At 45.9% G+C, this 25,036-nt stretch overlaps 1 protein-coding gene across 4 annotated transcripts in view; it reads left to right on the forward strand.

Annotated features, from left to right (window-relative positions):
• Positions 1 to 19,579, forward strand: part of LOC143007043 (putative E3 ubiquitin-protein ligase HERC1) — a 33,706-nt gene extending 14,127 nt beyond the window's left edge. The window contains exons 30-80 of one of the 4 annotated variants that reach the window (XM_076158417.1): positions 5 to 245; positions 372 to 538; positions 639 to 791; positions 906 to 1,003; positions 1,880 to 1,969; positions 2,156 to 2,323; positions 2,407 to 2,646; positions 2,769 to 2,852; positions 2,973 to 3,198; positions 3,464 to 3,752; positions 4,056 to 4,867; positions 5,012 to 5,225; positions 5,903 to 6,072; positions 6,817 to 6,900; positions 7,182 to 7,368; positions 7,455 to 7,582; positions 7,667 to 7,860; positions 7,959 to 8,218; positions 8,477 to 8,529; positions 8,634 to 8,831; positions 9,118 to 9,283; positions 9,385 to 9,637; positions 9,748 to 9,970; positions 10,073 to 10,347; positions 10,491 to 10,618; positions 10,745 to 10,872; positions 10,989 to 11,216; positions 11,330 to 11,457; positions 11,739 to 11,938; positions 12,087 to 12,201; positions 12,323 to 12,454; positions 12,587 to 12,685; positions 12,909 to 13,082; positions 13,302 to 13,586; positions 13,659 to 13,724; positions 13,905 to 14,030; positions 14,140 to 14,278; positions 14,365 to 14,546; positions 14,654 to 14,809; positions 14,897 to 15,019; positions 15,171 to 15,273; positions 15,519 to 15,688; positions 15,786 to 15,924; positions 16,018 to 16,187; positions 16,340 to 16,509; positions 16,598 to 16,763; positions 16,854 to 16,930; positions 17,105 to 17,357; positions 17,439 to 17,591; positions 18,059 to 18,364; positions 18,474 to 19,579. In XM_076158417.1, the coding sequence (XP_076014532.1) occupies positions 5 to 245; positions 372 to 538; positions 639 to 791; positions 906 to 1,003; positions 1,880 to 1,969; positions 2,156 to 2,323; positions 2,407 to 2,646; positions 2,769 to 2,852; positions 2,973 to 3,198; positions 3,464 to 3,752; positions 4,056 to 4,867; positions 5,012 to 5,225; positions 5,903 to 6,072; positions 6,817 to 6,900; positions 7,182 to 7,368; positions 7,455 to 7,582; positions 7,667 to 7,860; positions 7,959 to 8,218; positions 8,477 to 8,529; positions 8,634 to 8,831; positions 9,118 to 9,283; positions 9,385 to 9,637; positions 9,748 to 9,970; positions 10,073 to 10,347; positions 10,491 to 10,618; positions 10,745 to 10,872; positions 10,989 to 11,216; positions 11,330 to 11,457; positions 11,739 to 11,938; positions 12,087 to 12,201; positions 12,323 to 12,454; positions 12,587 to 12,685; positions 12,909 to 13,082; positions 13,302 to 13,586; positions 13,659 to 13,724; positions 13,905 to 14,030; positions 14,140 to 14,278; positions 14,365 to 14,546; positions 14,654 to 14,809; positions 14,897 to 15,019; positions 15,171 to 15,273; positions 15,519 to 15,688; positions 15,786 to 15,924; positions 16,018 to 16,187; positions 16,340 to 16,509; positions 16,598 to 16,763; positions 16,854 to 16,930; positions 17,105 to 17,357; positions 17,439 to 17,591; positions 18,059 to 18,364; positions 18,474 to 18,659 (9,275 nt within the window). In that variant the 3' untranslated portion in view covers positions 18,660 to 19,579. Of the gene's footprint in view, positions 1 to 4; positions 246 to 371; positions 539 to 638; positions 792 to 905; positions 1,004 to 1,879; positions 1,970 to 2,155; positions 2,324 to 2,406; positions 2,647 to 2,768; positions 2,853 to 2,972; positions 3,199 to 3,463; positions 3,753 to 4,055; positions 4,868 to 5,011; positions 5,226 to 5,376; positions 5,424 to 5,902; positions 6,073 to 6,816; positions 6,901 to 7,181; positions 7,369 to 7,454; positions 7,861 to 7,958; positions 8,219 to 8,476; positions 8,530 to 8,633; positions 8,832 to 9,117; positions 9,284 to 9,384; positions 9,638 to 9,747; positions 9,971 to 10,072; positions 10,348 to 10,490; positions 10,619 to 10,744; positions 10,873 to 10,988; positions 11,217 to 11,329; positions 11,458 to 11,738; positions 11,939 to 12,086; positions 12,202 to 12,322; positions 12,455 to 12,586; positions 12,686 to 12,908; positions 13,083 to 13,301; positions 13,587 to 13,658; positions 13,725 to 13,904; positions 14,031 to 14,139; positions 14,279 to 14,364; positions 14,547 to 14,653; positions 14,810 to 14,896; positions 15,020 to 15,170; positions 15,274 to 15,518; positions 15,689 to 15,785; positions 15,925 to 16,017; positions 16,188 to 16,339; positions 16,510 to 16,597; positions 16,764 to 16,853; positions 16,931 to 17,104; positions 17,358 to 17,438; positions 17,592 to 18,058; positions 18,365 to 18,473 lie in introns of all 4 variants that reach the window. The other 3 variants (XM_076158418.1, XM_076158414.1, XM_076158415.1) reach the window with 3 other exon arrangements.
• Positions 19,580 to 25,036: the final 5,457 nt, after the last annotated feature.

The raw sequence follows: 25,036 nt of genomic DNA on the forward strand, positions 1-25,036 counted from the left end.
CCAGGTTCCAACCAGCACCTTCTCTTAGCCACAATGTTTGCACTGAACTTCTGCTATCAACCGATGGACCTGGTGCTCGTCACCAAGTGTGGCATCCTGGAGATCCTATCTATGCTGACCGACAACACCTGTGCACTGATGAACCAGGGTTGGTTTGCGGCCTCCATGTCAGGATCCATGCTACTGAGCGGGGCTGTCAGGCTAGCTTGTACCCGCCTGCTGCAGATATTGACTGTAGCCGCAAGGTGAAAATGTGGAGCATGTTTGAGGTTGTATACAACTGGAAGTAATTGTGTCAATTTACTGTGTTTAATCAAATAATAACCATTTTCTCATGTAGCTTTACATAGCAAATTGTCTTCTGCTCTCAGCTCCTGTGAGGACACACTGCCTGTGGATGTGTCCCATGCTCTAATGGAAGTGATGTGTGTGCAGCTCCAAAATATCCTGCACACTTTCCACCAACAGCAGGCAGCGGAAAGAGGAACGGCTGAGCAAACAGATCTGGACTCCAGTAGAAAGAGCACAAATCTAGTTGGTGTGGCAAAGTTGATGTGATATCAAAACATCACTGAAATGTCAAAACAAGTACTGTAATTTTTAAGAGCAGAATGAAAGCTATTATTCTGTGATTACAGGAGTGGGGAGCAGCAAAGTGGTGGAATGTCAGCTCGGAGACTTGTTGGTGTTTCTGAGGCGTGTACTCTCACTAAGAGTGATGAAAAAGTTTTCTACCTTTGTCAAGTGGATCGATCCACTCATGGCCATCATTTCCCACAAGTGCTCCTTAGGTAAGACCTCTGCACCATCTAAAAACCCAGAGTGTCAGACGTCCCAGTGCAAAACAGTATCAATTGTGTTGTGATTTACTCCCGGGTCACTGCCACCATTCATCCTTTTTGCAGGATCCCCATGCTTCCAGAACCTTCGCACTAAGCTTTTGGCCTTCCATGTTTTAGAAAGACTGTTACCCGCTTGTTCTGATACAGTTCAAATCCAACAGGTATGGTTTAAAGCTCCTCATCTCACCTAAAACAGGGGACACATCAGAATAATGTTGTACATGACAATGTATGAGAGATTAAGCGGACACATATTTTGATCGAAGAAGAGTTCGGTAGTGTAGTTTGGGTTTTGTAACAGCAGCTGTTTACATTGCTGCTTAAATGTGTCCCAAAACCATATGTCAACCCCCACCTTGGGCCTGGTGGTAGGACATGTTATTTTCTTTAGAACCCTTACCATAAAAATGTGTAAACTTTAAACATTTGTAAGAATTTTTCACTTCCACAAGGGTTCCGACTGCTTCTTCTTCGACGGGCCTGGCTGGCTCATAATTGCTGTTACAATTTCCCTAGATTAGTTTTAGCTGAAGAAGCCTTTTAGATAAATTGGGTCGAACAGGTGAACATCTTCCCACAGAATGTAGGTCCAGTGATTGCACTCAACCTCTCAGACAACTGCAATTGACACACATTGAAGTGCCCCCCCCCCTCCTTTCACTCACCATCTGCTTTCTGCAACAGCACAGCCTGGGGAGACAAGTAATGAACAGGCAGCCTAGAACATCATAGGGATATATAGCCCCTTTATGTCTGCAAAGCATTTATGATTAGAGGCTCATAACATCATCAAAGACCTTACCCATCCCCATCTTGAGCTCCTCATACTTATACTCCCTAGCAGCTCAGCGACAGGTTTTATCCCCCAGGCTGCATTGCTCCTGGACAGCCTCATTACACACTGCCCCCGCCTCCCTGGTCACCCACTTCTTTTGGAAACACAGCCAGAGATGGTTTATGTCTTAACAATGTACGTTTCAAAGTGATAATGGAGATACTTTAGCTGATAATATCTCTTTGATTCTGTTGTTTTGTAGATTGTTAAACAACTCTTCCAACTGCTGTCTGTTTATATGTGGGAGGAACCATTAGCTGAGATGAACCATGAGGAGACAGTTGATAAAGAGGTAAAACAGACTATGCATTATTAATAAGATGCATTCTGGGCTTATGCACTTCCTACTGTTTGTGTCCTAGTGTTTGCCTTTCAGTTATATATTGTTATACACTACATGCATGGTATCCGATTTGCTCAACGTAGTTATTTTTGATCTGCGCTCAACTCTTTTTACCATCCGATCATTTCTTTCCAGAATCCTGGCAGCTACAATGAATGTATTCCTATTGGAGATTTTTCCTTCGACCCTCAAAAGCTAATCTGCTGTTCTTTGGAAAGCGGGAACATCCTCTCCCACGGTTCAGGGGGTAAAGGCTACGGCCTGGCAACCGCTGCCATCACCTCCGGCTGTTTCATATGGAAAGTAAGGACTGATATGCACACAGTTCACTACACTAATCGTGACGTGTGCCCATCAACTTATCATCAACACTCTTCTCTCCTCAGTTCTACATTACCAAGGAGAACAAAGGCAATGAGGGGACGTGTATTGGTGTTTCGCGCTGGCCAGTCCGAGATTACAACCACCACACCACTACGGACATGTGGCTGTATCGCGCTTACAGTGGGAACCTGTACCATGGCGGAGAACTAGTCCGTACGCTTCCCTCCTTTACCCAGGGGGATACCATCACATGTATTCTGGACATGGAGGCTCACACTATATCATTTGCAAAGAACGAAAAGGTCTGTGATGACACGTTTTGCTAATGTCTGCAAAGTTCCCATTAAATGCTGAGATTCTGTGGAAAACTCACACAAGTTCACATTTCCATTCTTGCTGGTCTTTGTTGTGTTTTCTCTGCAAGGAGCCAAAGTTGGCGTTTGAAGGTGTGGTTGCCTCTGAACTGCACCCCTGTGTTTTGTTCTACAGCAGTAATCCTGGAGAGAAGGTACGAGTTTATGATCATTTAAAAACACGAATGATAATTGTGTATTGAATCTACGCTGATGACACATAAGGAGAAAGATGCAAAACGTTCATCCTTGGTTACGTCCTGTATTCCCCATAGGTAGCACTGCAGGACCTCCAGATGCGAGGCGTGCCCAGTGACTTACTTCCCGGCGCGCCACTCTGCAGTCCCCGTAACACCGTGCTGTTGGAATCTACAGTTCAGCTCCTCCGTGGGCTCCATCGGTGTGACCAGTGGACCCCGCATATAAACCAGCACATCCATACACACCTGGAGCTTATTGGTCCCCTGCTGAAAGAGGATGACTCGGCATGTTTCAAACCAGGTCAGGTGTTCTCCAATGCACAAATACACACCATGTTGCTAGCACCCGGTAGCAGGGAGCTTCAGGGTGCAATACATAGAGGCTCACATGGGTGTATTGCCTGAGACTGAAATGAAATCAGCTCGGGAAACCTTAATTTAACAATCTTCTTTATACGGCCAAAATAAACTGAGATACCAACTGGAGACATAAAAATATTGATTTCTGTGCCATCTGTGTTTTGATCGTCTGTTTTGGGTCCTCATTGTCTCTTGGCCATCTACAGGCCTCAGTCCCACGCAGTCTGACAAAGAGGACAGAAACAGAGACCAGGCTGGTGACGACGCGGGACAAACCATGACGTATCGTCTGGGGCTGACAGAGACCAAGCTGGTGGCTCTGTGTGCTGACGTGTGGCCAGTGTTGGCTCTGATCGGAGGAGTGGATAGCGGCCTGCGGGCTGGGGGACTGTGCATGCATAAGCCCAGTAGTCGGAAGGCCATTCTTCTTGGCGTGCTGAAAGAGGGAAGCTCTCTGGCCAAACTTCAGTGGGAAGAGGCCGACCTCTCTGTCAGGTATCCAATGTCACTAACTTAACAAGAATAGTTAACTATTTAATTTGCATAAATTGCTTAAGTCATGTTTCCAACTGAGTTCCATGGAATTGATTTTCTCTTATTTTGATAGTTAGTATGCATTTATTTTTTCTTTTCTACTTTGTCTTAAACATTTTGCTTTCTTTTTATAATTTGCCCTCCTGATCTTCCTGTTTTTCTTGCTTCTTCCTTTTCTTGCTTCTTCCTTTCCATTCCTTTCATTTCCCTTTTGGCTGTCTCTCGATGCTGTATCTATTCTTCCCATCCTTTCCACTAACTAAGCTTCATGAATTCTTGGTCACCCAGTGACACGCCGATCGTCTCTTTGGAGCCCTGTGACATGCCCAGCTGTGATGTCACGCGACTCGGTGGCCTCAAACCGACCGTGTTGCTAGATCTGATTTATTTGATGGGGCTGCTGGAGGAGCAGAAGTTGCTTGGGGCCCAGATCCTGCACCCAGTGCGCAAAAAGAAATGCTCAGAGGGGGACAAGACTGAGAGTGACCTACACTGCAGTCTGGATGATGTCATGTCATATGAAGACAGATGGCTGACAGAGGAGGAGAAGACAAAAATGAAGGAGCAAAAGGTCGAAGCAGACCCTTTCCCGTCACCTTCTTCAAACGCAGATAGCACAAGGATCATGGACCATCAGGATTTGACCTCTAGTCCTAATCCCTGTCTGCCCCAGATTCCCCAAACCTCCCAAGCATCAAAAATGGATGCCTTTGCCCTTGAACTCAAAGCAATTCGAGTCTCATACCTCCTAGTCGGGGCTTTGAAATCACTGACAGCCATTTTTAGCTGCGAGAAGCTCTCCGATTTACTCGTTGTGCCTAAATCCGATTCTCCCAACTGCTCCACGAGTCCATTTTCCAACCCAAATCCCGACCAGGCAAAGGCCAACAGCAAACATTGGGATGAGAGTGCCGAACTGAGGTCAGTGCTGCAGTTTGTGGTCCAGAGTATGGTGAAGTGGGCTGTCAGACCGTGTCCCATCAAACAGAGTGTGTCCCTTGCTGATCTGGAAAGAGCTCAGGTTATGATCTACAAAGGAGCTCTCAGTGGACTGCAGGAAGACATGGAATGCAAAGGTAAGATTGTTATTTTTATATTTAGGGTTAAAGTTAAAATGATTTCATAGTGTGCTAGTAGTATTTGATTTTGACAATTTAGATTCTTCTTCTGGTATTTGCTAGGATAAAATGTGAGCTCTCATCGTGTCCTTGTCATTACAGAATCTGGCCACAACGTGTCCTCTCAGCCCATTTCCAAGTCCTCCAGCTCCGTCTCCCTGTACAGCGCTGGTTCAGAGGGCACCGCCATCTTCGGCCAATCGCACAGAGCCTCCGTCTCGTCCTCTAATAACGACTTGGCCGTCTCTTTGCCAACAGTCCTGCATCCGGATGAAGTTGATAATTTCGGCATTCTGCTCCCCATGAGCCTCCTCCAGTGAGTATTGGAAAAGACATACCTGAAATGAATTGTTATTTGATTCAACTAACTGAATGACTGAGTCGTACCATTAGAAACATACACATGAATGGACACACAACGGTAACTCACGCACACACAACTCTCACACTGTTACTGATTACTACAGATGTGTATCTGTTGGCAGCAGCAACTTGCCTGAAGTCCAGGGGACGGGTGAGTTAGGACGATTCATGTCTATGAAAAAGAGCGTGAGCTACTGTGCCTGCACCTATCTAACCTAAGCTGCAGCTCTGCCTTCTTGTCCCTCTCCTAACCTGACCGACTCACTGTGGCGTCAATGTTATCCCTGCAAACAAACAGCTTCAGCGCTATGTAATCAAAAATATATAATCAGAGCCTTGCAGGGAAGAGTGTTCCTTCCAACAATGACACCAATCTCGTCTCCCAAGAGTCTCGCCAACACACGCCCCAGCCTGCATAAACAAACACATTGAATGTACCTGCTTTCAGATAATTGACAAAATGATACATGTTTAATTTTTTGTGATTCTGCCTCTCCACGTGTTCAATCATTTTAATCGTGTTATCTTTCACTTGGGATTGAATATGAACATTCGATCAGGTCTGACTGCCGCTTGTCTTGCACCACTTGCTCCCTGTGTTGTCATTGTATATATCTTCACTCCCTCCAGGCAGATGGTGCTAGCTCGTTACCCAGGACTCACCAGCCTGATTAACACTTCCCCCGTGCTGCACCCTTGCTTCAGCCTGGCCAGCTCTGCTTCTTGTGATGCCTTCACAGAGCAGCAGACTAGCTTCATGGAACCTGGTCCCTGCAGCACACAGGCCAGAAGCAGCCTGGGTAAGAACAACAGAGAGGGGGGGGGGGGAGCTGTGGACTCCTAGATAGAAGTACATCCACAAATCTGCTTCTAATGTTTATCTATTTTGGCAGAAAGTAGTGCCTACAAAGTAAAATTACTAATTTCTTAACGCATCTTCCAAATCAAAATGAGTAGAAACAGAAATACTTTGCTACTTTGGGAACCTGGCAGATCAGATACATGAACAAACCTTCTCATGTTGGCTTAAATTCAGACATATTGTTAAATTAAAACGAATTGGATCATTACTCTGTGGGACCTGTCTGTCTCTTGCATGGACTGTAGTTTTGGCAGCTATTGTATTTGTCACCACTGACTTGCTGTTCAAAACGATTTGTGTTTCACTCTGCTGTTTAACCAGTGCAATTTAAGAAACTAATGTGATAAATGCATGACATAGTTTGTGTACTCACATGTTTGAATGTGTTTGTTTTCCATCGTCAATGTCTTGGATGTTTTTTTGAACAGTTCTCAGATGTGCTTTATGCTAAACGTCCTTGTTCTCACTAGGACATACAAAGAATAGGTTGTTTATTTAAATGTAGTGGCAGGTAAATCGTATATCTCAATAAAGTAATGGGAGAAATAAGCAACGTTTAAAAATTGTATTGTTCATCCAATGAAATCCTTTGCAAGTTAAAAAGGAAATTTCTAAATGTAGATCTGGGCATGTTTTTGCTTTCTGTTTTTTGTGTACCTTTTCTTTTCTCCTCAACTACCAGAACGGACACAAATGTCTGTCACCAGTCGATTGCTAGAAATGGGATTCTCTATGAGACAAATCTACCGGGCCATGGAGGCAGCAGGTACTGCTCAGTAGAGTGTGTCTGAGATGCTTCATCTGCTTACTTATGGGTGCAAACATCTGTAAACAGCTGCTGTGTGTTGTGGCTTTCCAGGTTTATTTTAATGTTAAAACTGAAAGTAACCATAACAAGCTTTGTGATTAACTTTGGGTGGAAACAACATCCCAAATGTATAAGGCAGCGCATGGTGTTATAACAATTGTTTATTGCTTATGTGTGATTAATTTAGCAATGCAGTACTCTTGTGTTTTGGAATTGAACGTCCCTGTGTTCCCTTGCAGATGTGGCAGGTGACCTTGATTCTCGGACCATTGAGGTGTTGGCCAGCTGGATGTTGGAGCACCCACTGACTGACGACCAGCAAGCTGCAGACTCGCAAAGTCCAGACGGTGTCGCCGAAACCCCGTCGCCAGATGGTCCAGAGACGGTACAATGTCCTGAGGGTCCCACTCATGAACCCAGTGAAAGGTCAGATATTTGAGCAGCATTCTGACACTCACACTGCATATTCATATTAAAGTGTTTTCATTACCAGTGCACCTTTTTGTTTACAGTCTGTTGCCAGGGCTTGATTGGATAGAGAGGGAGAACTTCTTGGATGTACACCTGACTAGGAACAGACCTCCTCCAGCCCGACGACGGCGGTCAGGCCTGGGACAGAGGACCTCCTTCCGAAGGACCGGTCAGCACCACAGAATCTCTCATCTTTCAAATACAATTTGCACGGGATATGATCATTGTGACCAAACCTCTCTTTTTTCAACAGATTTGCCATCACCCAACCCCCTGCCCCAGCTGTATCAGCAGGACCCTGGGGCGTGTGATTGGCCAGAGCAGATGGAGTTTCACCCCTACTCAACTGAGGAGGAAGCAGAACTGGGCTTCATGGATGACTCCTACCATGAAGAGACTTATGAGGATCTGCTCTCCTTAGACAGAGAGACACTCCAAATAGTTGAGGTGATAAATATGCTCATCTTGATTTGATTTGGATTTGTTTGCTCTTATTGCCTCTATGATGCAATCAAATCTACGTTCTTACTGTTTTCTCTCTAAAGGCTGGGGAAGAACGCAGTCAGATGGTGAAGTGCGAGTTGTGCGACACCTTCACTTTGCAGTTTAACAATCATATAAAACGGCGACATCCTGGTTGCGGGCAGAGTGCTGCGCGTAAGGGATACGACAGCACGGGGGCCTATGTGGACGTTTGGTTCAAAGGGGAGTGTGGCTCCAACTTTCCCTTCTACCTCCTCTGCAGCTCCTGCAGGGAAAAGTATCTGGCTGCAAACAGGGGCGATGCAAATTCCAAATATGACAGGTAAGGCTCTCCTTCTCATGAGACTCAGACATACATAGCAGTGAACAATCTTGCATGGTTAATTGTGATGTGCCACTCAGGTAGCCACTGTGTTTGTCACAGTAGCTATAAGCAGTGTTTTTGCTGTCACCATTGTGGCCCAAAATTGGTGTGTTTGCTGACATTCCTGCAGATTATTTTGCTAAATCTGCTATATTATTTTAGATTGTAAATCTGATTATATCCCTTTTCTGTGATCATTGTTGTCCCCGTTTTTAGGATTAAAGGGTTGACGTATGATTTGATAGGCCGATTGGACAGCACTTCTGACGGTAGGCAAAGCCACTTTTGTACTAAAATCGGGCCTAATACAATGACCTGGTGGTGATTAAATGGCTTTTTTCTAATAGCAATGGTGCTTCTGTGTTGTGATCAGATGATTGGGAAATTAGCCACCAAGAGGACTGCGACATAGACAAGCTGACAGGATTGGAAGACTTTGGGCTCCTGCTCAGGCCGCTGGGGCTGACTGAAAAAAAGCTGGTGCCAGACCCCATAACCTTCACAGAGACAGATCCCCTGGGAGCTCTGGTTTACAACTGTGCTGACCACATGAGAGCAGTGGACCCCAAAGGTAAGGCTGTTAGCTCATTTGTTTTTGCAGGTTTAATAGATGGACATACCCTCTGTTCAGCCACAAGCAAGAGAATCTGACAAATGTTGAGGACTGGATCGGAGGACAAACAACCCCAGTTAGCCTCGTGATCTCATGTTTTGGCTAAGACAAATCACTGTTTAATCTTTTAGTGCACTCAACAGACAAAATCGTGTTTTCAATTTACTGTCTCATGTATTATGTATTATGTATGTTTTGTCTAAAACCATAGAAGTGCTTTAATGCTTTTCCCCTCCTTTACCAGCGATTGCCCTGGTTGACCAGAAAGCCTCACTAAGCCTGGGGGAGCAGGCAGTGTCACTGAGGGACTCTCATGACAGACTGAAAGCGTTGAGGAGAGTCACCTCCACCGCCCAGATCCTGCTGGCCTACAGCATGGTGATGAAAGTACTGTCTCAGACAGCCGCTAGGTACATCTGAGCAGAACAACACTTCATCTGTAATTTGTAAACCGTGATGTGTTCTCATTTTGAATAGATTCTTCCCATCCTCTCCCATCTTACTCTTGCAGTGCATCAGTATGTAACCAATCCGCTGGACTGGAGTCCTTAGGTCTGGCAGATATCCGAATTCTTGTGCGATTGATGACTCTGGCTGCAGGAGGCAGGGCTCATACCTGTGTGGACAGACAATCAGGAGGTGTGAGGGGCCTGACGACAGAGCGGAGCAACTCCATCTGCCTCAGCTTCCTCACCTCGGCTATCGGCAGCCTGGTGTCCCACAGTCCCGCTGCCTACAGGCAACTCCTAGAGATATGCACTCAGGTCAGATATATGCAGATGTCTCCTTTTGATTCTTATTTACTCAATTTGAAAGATGTCATAAGAATCAAAAACAAATGTAATATCCTTTTATCCTTATTTCATTATTTTAGGACCTAATGGCAGCAGCTACAGGGATGAGCACAGGTGTGTTTGGTGACTCACAGGAGAGAGGTTATCTGAGCTCCACTCTGACAGCTCAGGGACTACAGCAGCAGAGGGATTACTTTGAGAGGACGCCCCCTACATTCCTAGTCACGCAAAGTCTCGTGTCCTTGCTCACTGAAAAGGGAATTCACTGCTACACATCAGATCGGGCTGAAAATGAGACCAGTGGTGAGAGAGAGAAAGCGCAATTTCATTCATTTTGTTATTCATGGTAGCAAGTTATGATTGAATTATGTTGGGAATTTTGTAACATTGGCCTCTTTGATGTAGATGCAGGAAACCAGGCGGGGTCTTCCTCCTCGAACCTGTCTCCCCTACCCCAGCTCGGAGCTAGATTGGGTTCTCTGGAGCTGGCTAATGCTTTGGCCGCGTGCGTCCTGTCTGCCAAGCTGACCAGCAAACACCGTCAGTGGGCAGCACAGCAGCTGGTGAAGGCCTTGGCTGCCACGGGAAGCGACAGTCCCAACCGGTCCCAGAATTACAGTGACCTGGCCGGGGACCTGCGCAAATGTCCTCTCAAGAGGCTGGAAGGACACTACAGCAAGGTGAGGGACTGTCGCACAAGTATGCCTTCAATCCAGGCCAAACACAATGCGCTCTGTCCTCACAAGCACATGTCGTTTCAGTGATGTCACAGTTAATAATGTTTCTCTAAACACAGCTTTGGGTTCATTTCTGTTCTGTGTAGGTGATAAACTGCTCCTGGAACAGTGAGCAGAGTTTGCTGGCTTCCTGGTCTCAAGACAGGATGATGCAGCTGTGGAACATTAACCAGAACACTGTGGAGTTAAAGACCACCCTCTCCTGTAGTACAAGGTGTCCAGAAATATTAATAATAACGCTAATAATGTAGATGTTCGTCCTGGTAGATGTATCACAAACTTTTTGAGGGTTATTCTAAAGCTATTTAGTCACATCTTGCTTCTGTCTGACTCTTTGCAGTAAGACAGATGGCACTGGAGCAGAGAGGGTCGGTAGAAGCCAATGGATGTCAAGTGTATACTGGAGCGCAGGGGGGAACTTTCTGGCTTCCCCAGAGAACAAATATATCAGCATCATGACCATCAGAGGTTAGGCTCTTTACTCTGAACTTCAAAACTCTAATTAGACAAAAACATTTTAAATAATAACTTTAACAATATCACCACCAGTAATATCATTTCTGTTATTTGAATGAATCTCTCAGGGTCTCACTGTCATGTGGAGGCCCAGCTGTCACAAGTCACAGCCATTTGCTGGACCCAGACGTTCAGCCTGTGTGTTCTGGATCAGACGGCGGCCTTCAAAGACAGCCCGACTGAGAGCCTGCTGGTGGGAAGGCTGGATGGCTCCCTCTGCTGGCTGCAGGTCACAATGCCAGAATCCCAGCTGCATGTGAAGAGCACCGAGCTCACCCACTGCTACACGAAAGACAGTGAGGAGACTCCTTAAACATTCACTCTGTTCTTGGCTCGCTCGCTGATCTATCTCAGGTTAGTTTCATGTCTTAGTTGTGATGGACTGTTCTTTTCTTCCTTGTACCCCCAGCCCCCCAGTGTGTGGCCTGGTACAACGCAGAGAAGCCTTTTGCAGTTGGCTATCCCAATGGAAACATCCTCCTGGCCACAGCTGGGACCTATGAGGACGAGAAGCCCACAGTGCTGTCTGTCTTCCATGTTAGTCTGCAAAATGCATTCTTTACCCATTCTGATTACAGTACAAAATCACAATAGTAGTAAAAATGATAATGATAGAATGTTTTTGTTTTGTCCATCCACATTAACATGCTCGATAGAGATATCATTTGTCACTGTATTAGTTTATAAATGATCTTGCCCGTGTACCTAATGAATGGCAACTGTGTTTATGTACTTAACACCAGGAGTGTTTAGATGGAGAATGTGACATCAACACAGTTCTATGATTGTCAAGGTTCAACTTCACACTTCTTCTGCAGGAAAGTGTGAGTTCCGTTAAATGGGACCCTACAGGCCACCTGCTGCTTTGTTTAGGCCGGTCAGAGGTGCTAAAGATATTGGGGCGCTGCGGGGGCACTTGGGTCACCCTTCACTCCCTCTTCCACACCAGCACCATCAACACTGTTGAGTGGTGCTCGCTGCCCGGACAAGCACCCAACCCTAGGCTCATGATGGCTGCGTGAGTTTACATATAGAATACAACCGACTCCATATCTAACACTGCCAGCTATACATATTTACAATGGAACAGAAAGAACTACCAAAAGCAAAATCGGTAGGTCTACATGTGGAATATTTTAGTCAAAATCTCTCTTGTGTCTCTATAGTGGTTGTCAGAATGGTACTGTGTATGTGTGGACGGTACCGCAGGGTGGTACCGTTGTGTCTTTGCCCAACATATTGGGCAGCTCCCCCAGCCAGGAGAAAAACAGTGATGTCAAGGTCTGTTTTAGATCTTCTTCTATTTGTTGATTTTCACATTGTTTCACTTTAATAATGATGTATTGCAAACACGATGTATCAGTTTTTTTGAAAGCATCAATGTCTTTAAATGTTTCTGCAGTGTGACGGGGCAAAGTGTGTGTTTATCCTCAGTGGTAATATCACAGCAGTGAAATCCCTCTCGTTTTGCCCCAGTGGACTTGCACTGGTGTCTGGAGGAGCAGGGGGGCTGCTCAACATTTGGTCCTTACAGGTCAGAAAACACCTGAATGCAGTTCCAACCCTGTGATTTGGGAATACTACCCTCATCATTTACACATACTTGACTAGACAACTGAAACAATACAGTAGGTTCATCAGTCTTGCTTCTCTGTGCTTCTTCCAGGATGGTTCAGTCTTACAGACCGTTACAGGTTTGGTTTCAGTGGTCAGCACTACCTGGATACCAAACATTGGTGTTGCTGCGTGCTTCGGAAGGTCAAAGGTAATAGGGATCATTCATAAATGAATCAGCATCAGGCGTCAGATATCAGAGTACTCACATTCTTACTATTCATCATCATAAACTTAAAGTACTACGTATATGATTACTGTGGTGTGCAAAGGTTTGTCCAGTTAGTCAAAGTTTATACTGTACGTGATCTCGACTGCATTTTACAGAATGGCTAAGTGTGAAAGAACTGCTTTTGTCATGGTTTTGTCCTTAGGATGTTTTGTTGGTCTGCTGTACCCCTGACTGGATCAGTCAGCACCATGTGCTGGCATCTTGTCGCACGGTCCTCAGAAGTCAGAACATCCCGGGTCTGAATCGAGCCCCTTGTCTGGCCGTCTTCCTGGAGAGGCTTCCCATGCTGCTGCAGGAGCAGTACACTTATGAGCGGGTATTTGCTAAAAGAATGGAATTTTTTTTGAATGGTGTTTGAAAGCAACAATCTAATCAGTAAGACACCAACCTACTGCACCCTTACAGTATATTTAAGGTGCTGCTAATACATTATACACTTCAGAGGACATGTGTTCATGCCACAGCCTCTCTCTATTTCATTCACACTTGTGGGCCTCTGCCAGTAAGTGACGTTACACATCTTCCCTGAATGCAGACTCATGTTACCGCCGGCGACCAGCTGGTCCACAGTGCCTTCATGCAGAGTCTGGCCTCCTTGGCTGTGGGCTTGTCTCTGGAGAAACACCTGTGCTGTTACCCGCACGCCCCGCACCATGCCAGCCCCGACGACCTTTCCTGCCCCTCGGAGTGGAGCTGGCTCGCCGCTTACGCCACCACCATCCGCAGTGCCGAGGCCATCGCCAGTGGCACTTCGTTCCCTGAGTCCTTCATTGCTACGGAGTTTCAAGATGTGGATAACACTGAGATCAACAAGGGACTGGTGGGTAGGGACTGAAACTGTGTGTCTCCCATCATGTGCAAATATTGAAACGTGTGCTCTCTTGTCTTTCAGGACAATAGTAAGTGGAGCTTTATAATGGATGAACAGCTGATGTCATGGGCCACCACCAGACCAGAGGTAACAGCTACACATGTTTACTTATAAATTGCTTTTCTGATAGTGTGATATAAGTGAGTATTTTGTAGTCTTATAGTTTGTAGTTTGTTTCATTTGGATTTGTTGTTCTATGCTTGAAAGTCAACGACAGGAGTGCTGTAAGAAAACTGTGACTTGTTTCTGTCTCGCAACCCGGTTTAGGACTGGCAACAAGGCGGGAAGAGTGAGGTGTACCTGTGGGGGAATGGACGTTATGGACAGTTGGCAGGGATAGGAACCAACGTAGTGATGCCCACACTTGCAGCCTCTCTGTCACAGACACAACAGGTACACGTTTTTCGATTGAAAGCGTAATTATGGGCCGTTGAATCACCTTTCTGGCTGTTGTTCTCTTAATGATCCTCTCCTGTGTGGGTGTGGGCGCATTGTCATTTAGGTGGTGTGTGGGCAGAACTGTACCTTCCTGGTTCAGGCCAATGGGACAGTGTTGGCTGTAGGAGAAGGTCAATATGGCAGACTGGGCCAGGGGAATTCTGACGATCTCTACATCCCCACTGTTGTCTCTGCCCTTCAAGGTAATTCACCCAGGATTGTCTGAGTCAAAGCCCAGCCATGCAAGTACTTATTTTTAAAAATACTGACCTTTTACTCTGCGGGTTAGGCTATGTGGTGACTCAGCTGGTGACATCTTGCGGGTCGGATGGACACTCCTTGGCCCTGACTGAGACCGGGGAGGTGTTCAGTTGGGGAGATGGAGATTTTGGAAAACTAGGACACGGCAACAATGAAAGGCAAAGGAGACCCAAACAGATTGAGGCCCTCCAAGGAGAGGAGGTGATTCAGGTAGGGATGATCCACAGTCCTTCAAACTTCAAGTTTTCAAAGAAGTAATTAAGTAGACACACTCGAGTAACGTGTAAATGTAATACGCTATGTAATTCTCTTCCCAGCTTGCTTGTGGCTTCCGGCACTCGGCTGTGGTGACGGCAGATGGGAAGCTGTTCACCTTTGGCACTGGTGAATCTGGTCGACTGGGTCTCAGGTCAACATCCAACAAGATGCTGCCTGAGAGGGTGGCAGCGTTAGAGGGATACCATGTCGGACAGGTGAGGAACTGGAGCGTGAGCGTGAGCGTAAGCGTCCAGAGTGAAAAGAAAGGAAGTCAAACTAAACGCCTGTGATTCTGTTCTCAGGTGTCCTGTGGGCTCAACCACACTCTGGTGCTCTCCCAGGATGGCATGGCTGTGTGGGCGTTTGGGGATGGGGATTATGGCAAACTGGGGACAGGTTCTTCTACAGCCAAGTACTACCCTCAGGTAAGGCAGAGATGATCCAGACGATCCTCAGGAGAAGAAACATAATCACAGAGTGGGATTGGCTAATGTGATGATCATTGTCTTTAGTATGCGTTCACTGCTGCTTGTGTGCTGCAGGTCAAATATTAGCTTCTGTTGTTCCTAATTTCAGAAAGTGGAGCAACTTTGCAACAAGGGAATTAAGAAGGTCTGCTGTGGGACTCAGTTCTCTGTGGCTTTGGCCCATGATGGACATGTTTACACATTTGGCCAAGGTACAAATAACACTGCAATCTGTCTTTCATTACTATTTTGATTGTTTTGATATTCATATCAATCAGTGTGTCATTTAGTGCACTAATTGTACTAATTTCTTCTGACCTGAAGTTCTTTTATCTACCTTTGTTGAACACACTTATTGTAAGTCGCTTTGGATAAAAGCGTCTGATAAATGATCGTAATGTAATGTAATGTAATTAACCACTAAATGCTTCTGCCTGCTTCTTTTGCCATCCTTCAGAGCGTCTGATTGGCCTGCCAGACTCCATGCTCAAGAATCGATCCTGTCCACAGTTGGTTCCGTCACTGGAGGGGCTGTTCATTGAAGACGTGGCTGTGGGCTGTGAACATGTTCTCACCCTGTCGTCCACTGGAGACGTCTACGCCTGGGGCTGCAACAGCGAGGGACAGGTGAAGGACACACACACACACAGGCCTGAGGGAAAAATGTATGCTTTTCTTCTAGAAGCTTTAATGGAAATGCTATTGTTGCGTTCCTGCATTCCAGCTGGGTCTGGGTCACTGCAACCCAGTGAAGGAGCCCACACTTGTGACGGCCCTGCAAGGGAAGAACATCAGACAGATCTCTGCCGGCCGCTGCCACAGTTCAGCATGGACCACACCCTCTACCTCAACCAAAGTCTCAGGTACATACGCACATACTCACACACTCACACTTCTTTGAACTTGTAACCTCAAACAACGACACTGGAGCCTGTATGTGTTACTCACCTCTCCAGGTGGTTCTGGAAGTTCCCAGCTGGGCCTGCCAGAGTCGGTCCCTCCCCAGTACAACACCCTGAAAGACAGCAGCCCCTGTGTCCTCAACATGCGCCTCAGGGTTCTTAACCACTTTTCTGATCTCATGTACAAGTCCTGGCGGCTGCTCAACTTAGATGTCAAGAATCAGGTAATCAAAGACTGAGAAGACTCAAGTTTCCCTAGTATCTTGCCTTTCGTCTGTTAAAATCAATATCGTAAAATTGTGCTTATTTGGCCGATCTGTCCAAATACTGCCTCATTACCCCCTTTTTCTATACCCTTTCTCTTTCGTCCTTCCAGGTGTCCACATCACGCTACAGTTCAGGGACGACAGCCATCATCCGGGGTGAGCTGAGAGGCCTGCTGTCACCCAAGGTCAACACCCTGCCCTTGGTGCGCTCCATTGGCAGAACCATGACACAGGGGAAAACATACGGGCCTCAGATCACTGTGAAGCGGATTTCCACCAGGTGAGATTAGCGGCGATATTGGCAGACTCTCAGAGGGCAGATTTTTAATGTTGATTACGAGGATTTGCCTACGTTCCCTCTCCCGCAGGGGGCGATCCAGCAAGGCCATTTTCGTGCAGATCGCAAAGCAGGTGGTCAGCCTGAATCCGCTGGAGCTGCGGCTGCCGTCGCGAGCCTGGAAGGTCAAGCTCATCGGTGAGGGAGCCGATGACGCCGGTGGGGTGTTCGACGACACCATCACCGAGATGTGCCAGGTAGGACGGAAGAGAGAGTGACAGAGACTGATGAGCAGATGAGCAGATGAGTTTATGTCATACTTTAAAATTGCCACTATTTTTTACCAGGAGTTGCAGTCTGGGGCGGTTGATCTTCTTATACATACTCCCAACAGTTTTGCTGATGTGGGGAGTAACACTGACAGGTACGCATATCACTGCTTTCTGTGTACGGTACAGTGCTGTAAACACAACACTGCATTAAACCATTTTAGCCACTAGGGAGCAGAAAAACAAACAAACAACTTGAAAGACACAAATCCCTGACATAGCGTATCTTAGCTCTAACTTTGTACCACACTGGTTTTGCTCCCTTCCAGGTTCCTGTTGAACCCGGCAGCGCTCTCAGAGGATCACCTGGTTCAGTTTCGCTTCCTTGGCATTCTCATGGCCGTGGCCGTCCGCACCAAGAAGCCACTGGACTTGCATTTGGCACCCTGGGTGTGGAAACAGCTCTGCTCAATGCCACTGGAAGGGTCTGACCTGGAGGAGGTGGATCTGCTCACCTACCGCACCCTGCATGGCATCCTTCACCTAGAAAATAGCGGGATCACAGAGGAAAACTTCCACGTGGTGAGAACTGGTCTATCTCCTTTTGCTCTACATCTGCTTGTCCCCCTTGTCGTCTCACCTCTGCTCTTCCTCCTCCGATAGATGATCCCACTGGACTCATTCATGGCCCACAGTGCTGATGGAAGGCTGGTTCCTGTGATTCCCGGCGGTCAAAACATCGGTCTGACCTTTGACAACCGGACTGAATATGTGGAAAGGGCTCTGGAGTACAGACTGCATGAAATGGACTCACAGGTTGGAGAAACGCTTACGTAGGCAGGATCAAGCGTATATTGATGTGTATGAAGCTCCCATTTAACACAAAACTATCATCCACACCCTTTTTGCACTTCATCTCCTCAATATTTATATCCTCGATACCAGTATAGTGTCATTACTCCATTTGCTCCCCTGCAGATTTAGAGACTACCGATGAGAGTCGTGCCTCATTTGCATACTGTCAACGCCCACCCAGAAACAGCTCATTCTTGAAAATGACTTGCTGGAAATGACTGGAAGCCTGCTGAGAAAGCTGGCCTAGTGTGGATTCCTGCGTCAGCAAACTTCACAAACTCTAATTACAGCCCAAACTTGCTAATACACGGCAAAATGAGGGTTTCAACTTGTAGGCTGTTCACCACTCCGTTAGCGTTTGCTGCAGGTTGTGTTTGCTTTTACTGAGTCTTTTGCTGTTAAACATAATCTTGCTGCGTCGTGTCCAGGTGGCTGAAATCAGAGATGGCATGTCTGCCATCATCCCGGTACCGCTCCTCTCGCTGCTGACGGCCCAGCAGCTCGAACAGCTTGTGTGCGGCCTGCCCGAAGTGTCCGTGGAGATGCTGAAGAAGGTGGTGCGCTACCGCGACATCACCGAGAGCCACCAGCTCATCGGCTGGCTGTGGCAAAGCCTGGAAGAGTTCACCAACGAGGAGCGGGTGCTATTTCTGCGTTTCGTCTCCGGCAGGTCCAGATTGCCTCCCAACCCGGCGGACATGGCGCAAAAGTTCCAGATCATCAAGGTCGATAGGGTGAGGTCCTAATGCAGAAGGCGACAGACAAAGAGATGTTTCCTAGGTGATGTCCCATTGATCCAAGATGTGAAATGTAATGATATTGAATGATCTTTTTCTCTCCCAGCCTGTAAACGGTCTGCCCACGGCTCAGACCTGCTTCTTCCTGCTGCGTCTGCCCCCGTACACGAGCCAGGCCACCCTCGCCGAGCGCCTTCGCTACTCCATCCACAACTGCCCCTCTATCGACATGGACAACTACATGCTGTCCCACAACACCGAGCCAGCAGACAGCTCCGACACGGAGGAATGACGCCGCCGGCCATGACACACAGGGCCACGAATGTATATCCTCTCTGATGCCATGCGCATTTATGCACTGAACAGATTTTTATTTGCCAAAAGTGAACGTTGGTGTAACTATTTATATGTTGCTTAATTAACTGAGTTGTGTGGTTTTGACTTTCCAACAGCACCAGGTGTTGTACTTCATGCAGTGCTTACTTTAAATCAAAACTACAGGGATATAGAATACCGTTTTTAATCAATCATACAGGCTATAACAAGCCACAATAAAGCAGTTTACAGTGACTGTTCGAAAATATGTACTAGCTTAATGACCTGCCCAACCTAGGCAGCACCATTGTAAAATAAAATATTTAATTAAGGACTTTGGTGTCTATTTCCCCTTAACTGTATTTGGAGTTAATGCATCCAAATGAGACTCCAAACATTAACTCCATAAACTCACTGTATTAGCAGGTAAATCTGATTTCACCCACATGGACAATACAAACAAATGAATACATGTGTAATGTGTGTGTGTGTGTGTGTTTCTAATGATATCATGGCCATAAGAGAGAAGCAGCTATAATAATAACGGATGTGATAATGTGATTAAATGGATGTATTTGGGAGTGACACCTGTTTTATACTGCAATGTACTGCAAACAGGAATGTTAAGCAGAGGAGAGAAGCCAGAAGAAAAAGAGTAATGAGATCATGAAACGACTGATGTGTGTGATTGACTCGATAAGGCCATCGCACAAGTCTAACTGTGCATTTTGGGTTAAAGACAATTGTGTAACAGACTGAGAAATTCTTGGGTTCCTCCAAGTGGAAGCAGTTGTGTTGCAGCAATATGAGAAAGTAGAGCACGTCAGTACTTACAGTGTATGTTAGATACAAACAAAGTAGGTTATGTACTGTATGATAAATGCATTTCCAAAAGAAGTTCAGATTTTACAATGGTCCCTGTGTGTCCCCAGACTTCAAGCTCTTTATTTCACAACATATCTTCCACACCAAACCCAAAGCCTCCTCTTGTAAGCCCAGTAACACGGCAAAAGATTCCCTTTTTATAGAAAGGCATCTTAATTCAACTCTCCCGGGGTCCTATGTTGTCCTGACTCAGCACAGCTGGTGAGTCTGCAATTTGTCTGTGCAACTGCAAGCAATGTCTGCCTGTGACCTTATTACCCATCTGTTTGGCTCCGTGCGGTGTGGGCAGTAAGGCGCAATCCCACTTGCAGTCAGCAGCGTTGCAGCCGAGAAAAAGGGAGGGGGTTTCACAAGAACCCTGGGCGGTTATAAATAGCACCGCCCGTCCATCAACTTTGCAAGTACATTCAGAAAGGCCCAGGGAGGAAAAAAGATGCCAGGAATTTGTTTGAAATATTCGTATTATTGAATCAGAGCGATTAGGTGTGAGCTCAGATAAAGCCACACATGCATACAACCAAGTATTAGAAAGAGAAGCAGGTGCATGAACGGTTCAGAGGCGGCATTTATGTCTCATTTCTTGCAAGAACCTGCATTCAGTTTCCAAAATTGGGAATATGGAACGAAGCCAGACGTGGGTCATTCGATGGGAGCAAAGCAGTTATGGATTTTCCCCAGGAAAATACGGGATTTATGCTCTGATCCACATGATGAGGCTGAGCGAGGACATGGCGTGTCGGCTACAGATTACGCTCCCCTGTGGCGGTAATTGTTTTTCTATGCATGTGCACATAGGCATTAACAAATATACACAAACAGTCATACTTGTACAAGCGCACATGGCACAGATCCACATTGACAACTGCACGCACGCTCACACACGCACACACGCACACACACACAAATCCTTCCTGGAATTACATGGATGAATAATACATTTCTTCCTGACTTTGACCTCTTTGCTGGAACAAACATCATCTGAAGGTCTTGAAGGACTTTGAACCCTCTGTGTACTGTATGTTTGTGTGTGCGTGTGTGTGTGTGTGTGTGTGTGTGTGCATGTGTGTGTGTGTGTGTGTGTGTCTGTACGTGTGCAGTCATCAGTCATGTTAGGCCTTACTGCCCAGCTGTTTCTTAGGCTCGGAGAACGAGAGTCGGGGAGGCTGTGCAGGGACCAGACAAGTCACTAAACATTAGAGTGTTAATGGCAGGAGCACTTCACAAACCCAGGTTAGCAGAAATGTGAAGTAACCATGGAAACCTTGGCAATTGAATTAAATTCTCTGCATCTGAATTAGCTTGTTTTCTGTCCAAGAGTTTGTTTCCCCTCCTCATATACATCCAGTGGACATGCATCCCCATGTGTTAATGCAACTGATGTGTTTAAATGGAGTTTAATTATCCAGAAATTAGCAAAATCATAAACACCACCTTTGCTTTACAGTAAGTAGGAAAGTTAGACCACCTACTTCTCGCTTGCTTGGATATGTAATACTTGCTGTTCCCATAGGAGGGCAGTCTGGCTGTTCCAGTTTACTGCTGTGGCACAAACACACACACACACACACACACACACACACACACACACACACAAACACACACACACACACACACACACACACACACACACACACACACACAATAACAATACAATACGCTGTATCTCCATTTATGCATTCATCTCTTTGGATTATGAAGTTCTGAAGTTGTACCTGAGTAACTGCAGCTGGACATAGTTTCCTTAAAATAAAGGTGAAAACTGCTCTCACGTGTTCCCTCTCAAAGTCAGCCGCTCGGATTTGTTCCTTCCAACCAGGTGCAATTCACAAAAGGAAAGCCAGAGACACACCCCACTCCAATATTTACCCCATTAATAATTGCAGGAAATTGGCTTTGCTTGGCTCACCTGTGGCATTATTCAGGAGGAGGCGATGTAATAAGGGAATGAAGACAATAAAGAGAGCAGGTTTACATAATTACCTATCACATAGACACCATTTGGCCTAAGTTGTGCAGCAGCAAATGTTTGGTCAAAGTAAGAGCTCTGCCTTATTTACATTTACATATATTAGTCCGTCTTTATTCATGATGGTGTGTGGCAGTTTAAATCCTGCTGCTATGCAAATATTACAATCCTGAAGAAGCTAAAGTCTTCTCTGCACCTATGGAAATACATAATTCTATTCTGGCTTCTACTATGATGCCATTAATGCACAGCGCCGTCTGAACGACCCTGTGGTGTTTTCACGTTCCACTGCCTCGGTATCCACTATTATTTGCTCACAAAAATGATTAAATCACATACACACAGACATACACACACACACACACACACACACACACACACACACACACACACACACACACACACACACGTCCTTGGAGTGAGACGAGAAATATTACCACGACATCATGCAAATCAAATCTTGACTTCTGATTTATGGAAATGGTTCCAGTGATTTGTGTTTTGTCAGTAGCAACATAGTATTTGCGGTTTGCTGTTTTTCTTCTGTTGCATTTTAAACATTATAAGTATACGGAAATACTAAGGTAATGCAAATGGCCTTAGCAAATCTGACAGGGAAGGAATTTCTATACATCACGTTTAATAATAAATGTCAGTTTGTAGCTATATACTGACTCTGAGTGTCTCCAGCACCGCTCGCCCAGTCTGAGTGTCTCACCATTGTGTGCATTAGTGCTTAGTCGTCCTTTTGGTTTAAATATCAAGGAATAACATGACAGGGACAAAATGTAACCAAAACATTTGGTGACAGTAGACTAATGTGCTGACTGCAGCTTTTGGATGGAGTATTTTGTATAAGTTAAGTGTATATGAAGTCCTTAGAGGGCCGTTGATAGATGATAGATGACACATGTACAGTATAGATTAGTATTTTTATTGTGAGTGTTCCATGCCTGTGCAGAATGAAGCAGGTCTCTCCATGCTGAATTTTTAATTTGTCAAAGGAGGGTGTGACCTACATTGTCCCACTTGGGCAAAAGAGGAATGCGACAGGTCAGCTGATCCCCCTCCGTCAAAACAGTTCCCCGCTACCCTCCTAAAATCAGAGGAGCTCATTTAATCCGGACTCATGAATGGATTAGAGCTGCGGTGGGAAACAAGGGCACTTGGCCGCGGGTCAGGGACTGTGCTGAGGTAATGCGGTGCTGCGACGTGTGGCTGGCCTGCACCGGGGCTTGTTTGGTTATCCTGGCTGGCACCTTCTCGTCTCTTATTACAGGACAGGACAGGCAGTGTGTGACCCGTGTGTCTCAGAGACACTTTAGACTCTGGTACGGTTTCAGCCCGTGATGTGATATGGAAGCACGCTCGCCGCCCTGCCAGTTGACATTCAAGCTGATTTGTGAGACGTGCCAGACAGGAGGAGGAAGATGCTGATTTCAGTCATAGGAAGTCCCTGGATTTACATTGTTACTGTGTAAACTGTGCAGTTGATCCGCAAACTTCATCCTTTGGAGGGAATGGATTATCTTTGATAAACCGTTTGACTCCACTGATCGAATCATAGATGTTTTTCATACTTTTCCTGGATTGTTGTATTCATTCAAAACCAAAACCGCTGCTGCTGAACTGATTTTACCGGTTTGCACATTAAATAGAGACTGTGCCAGTGTAATGCAGATTTCTAACCTTTGAGCCGGCACACAGGCTGTTCGGGGGGGTTGACAGGTGTATTCAGGAGGGGAGATTCAAGCTGATAGCACTTGTCAGTCAATCTTGACAACCAACAGGAGCAAAATTAATATATATTCCCATGCTTTTGCTTATGTAAGTATTTGTGGTGTGCTTGTAGCGGACAGCATTTGTTTTGCAGCACCTGTGTTGCTGTATGTATAGAAACCTTCCCATCGTTGGTGTTACTGCATCACAGTGGCCACTTCTTCTTCCTGGCGTGATTTTCAGTCGTGGCTGCGTTTTGACTGACGCGTGCAGTGACAAACTTAGGCGTGTCGTGGGACTTAGGGAGGCTTTAAGTGGCCTTAGGTGGGAACCTGGTGAGACTGCATTGATCAATAATGCAACAGTGTCTGAAGGGGCGATACAATACCCTCATACTGCCTGCTGACTCCAAAGGAGACTGTCTCTATTAAAACGCTCATTCTTGTGAATATATCTTCAGTGTGAGTGTGTGTGATTATATATTTGAAGAAAATACTAATACTACAGGTAAGAGCGTCATGATTTGAAGCTGCCAAACTCATTTGGGCACTAACTAAACAATGAAACATTAATGGCAGATGTGTGTATTCAGATATTATTTCCTGCTCTCATGAATGATGCAGGTGATACGAGACAACAGAGCTCAGGTGGACAGCAGAGGCAGGTGAACACCGGATAGGATGCATTATATCACGTCTACATGTTTAATTATTGTCGGCTGAATCCGTTGCACAATTTGGTTTGGGAAGAATCAAAAGTAACACAATCAGATTAGATCATAGGCAGGATGTAAGATTTGATGATGCATCCAATAAGTGGAGAAAGAATAGAGGTTGAATCGTTATCGGAATGAACTGTGACACCCCCTAATAATGGATACAGACACAGCCAGTTTCATATATCCATATACGCAGATCGCATCTCTGCTAGCCAGAGATAAAGTGGCCTGATACCTCAGCCTGGACATCTATCATTTGGCTTACTCACAATTCATTGATCACTGACCGGGGCTTCACCTCATGTGTTCTGCAACGTGCACCGAGCTCAGCTTCCCCCCACAGCTAGAGGTGGCCAGCTGTTGCTTGAGGTTTGGAAGCTAATAATCCACTGTAGAGCTTTGACCGTCAATGAGCCATTACGCAACATCTGGGCGAGGGAGCGGATCTCTTTTATAAAGCAGCAGAGATTACAACAACCGTACCTTTCCGACCCAAGGGATCAAAACATGAAGGGCGTTCCGATTTGCTTTGTTGATTCCGAGCCAGAAACAGATTATTTTATTTGCTAATGATGTTGAAACCAGAGATCATTTTATATTCTTAGTAATCAGGAACATTTGGTCAAAGCCATCTGCCCGTGTCATTATGTGATGAGCTTCTAAGAGACATCAGTGTCGGGTCTGCTATTTTTACAATACTGAGTAGAGGTGTGCAAGTACCTCCCAGCATACACGGGGGGCTGTTTGTACTTTCATCTGTTGGTTGTACATTTAGTCGCCTCCTTAGGTGTGTTTGGCTGTAAACTAAGAAGGTCAGTGCTTTCATGCAACTCAATACGGCTGTTGGCAAAAGACCCTGCAAGATGGGAGTGTGTTTTCTGGGACAATGCACAGCCATATATAACTCCAACAAGCAAGACTTACAAATGGAACCCTACGCTCTGCTCGTAAGGGGTGGAGATGATGACGCAGGAGGGAGGGAGGGAGGGAGAGATGTTGGTGGGAGACCTAGTTTATGCTCCCCTGGGTGCTGAAAATACCAAACAAAGTAGGCCTAACTTGCCAG

The sequence above is a fragment of the Genypterus blacodes genome, unplaced genomic scaffold (genome assembly GCF_046128005.1).
Source record: "Genypterus blacodes isolate CSIRO-AG114 ecotype Tasmania unplaced genomic scaffold, CSIRO-AGI_Gbla_v1 ptg000077l_1, whole genome shotgun sequence".
NCBI lineage: Eukaryota > Metazoa > Chordata > Actinopteri > Ophidiiformes > Ophidiidae > Genypterus > Genypterus blacodes.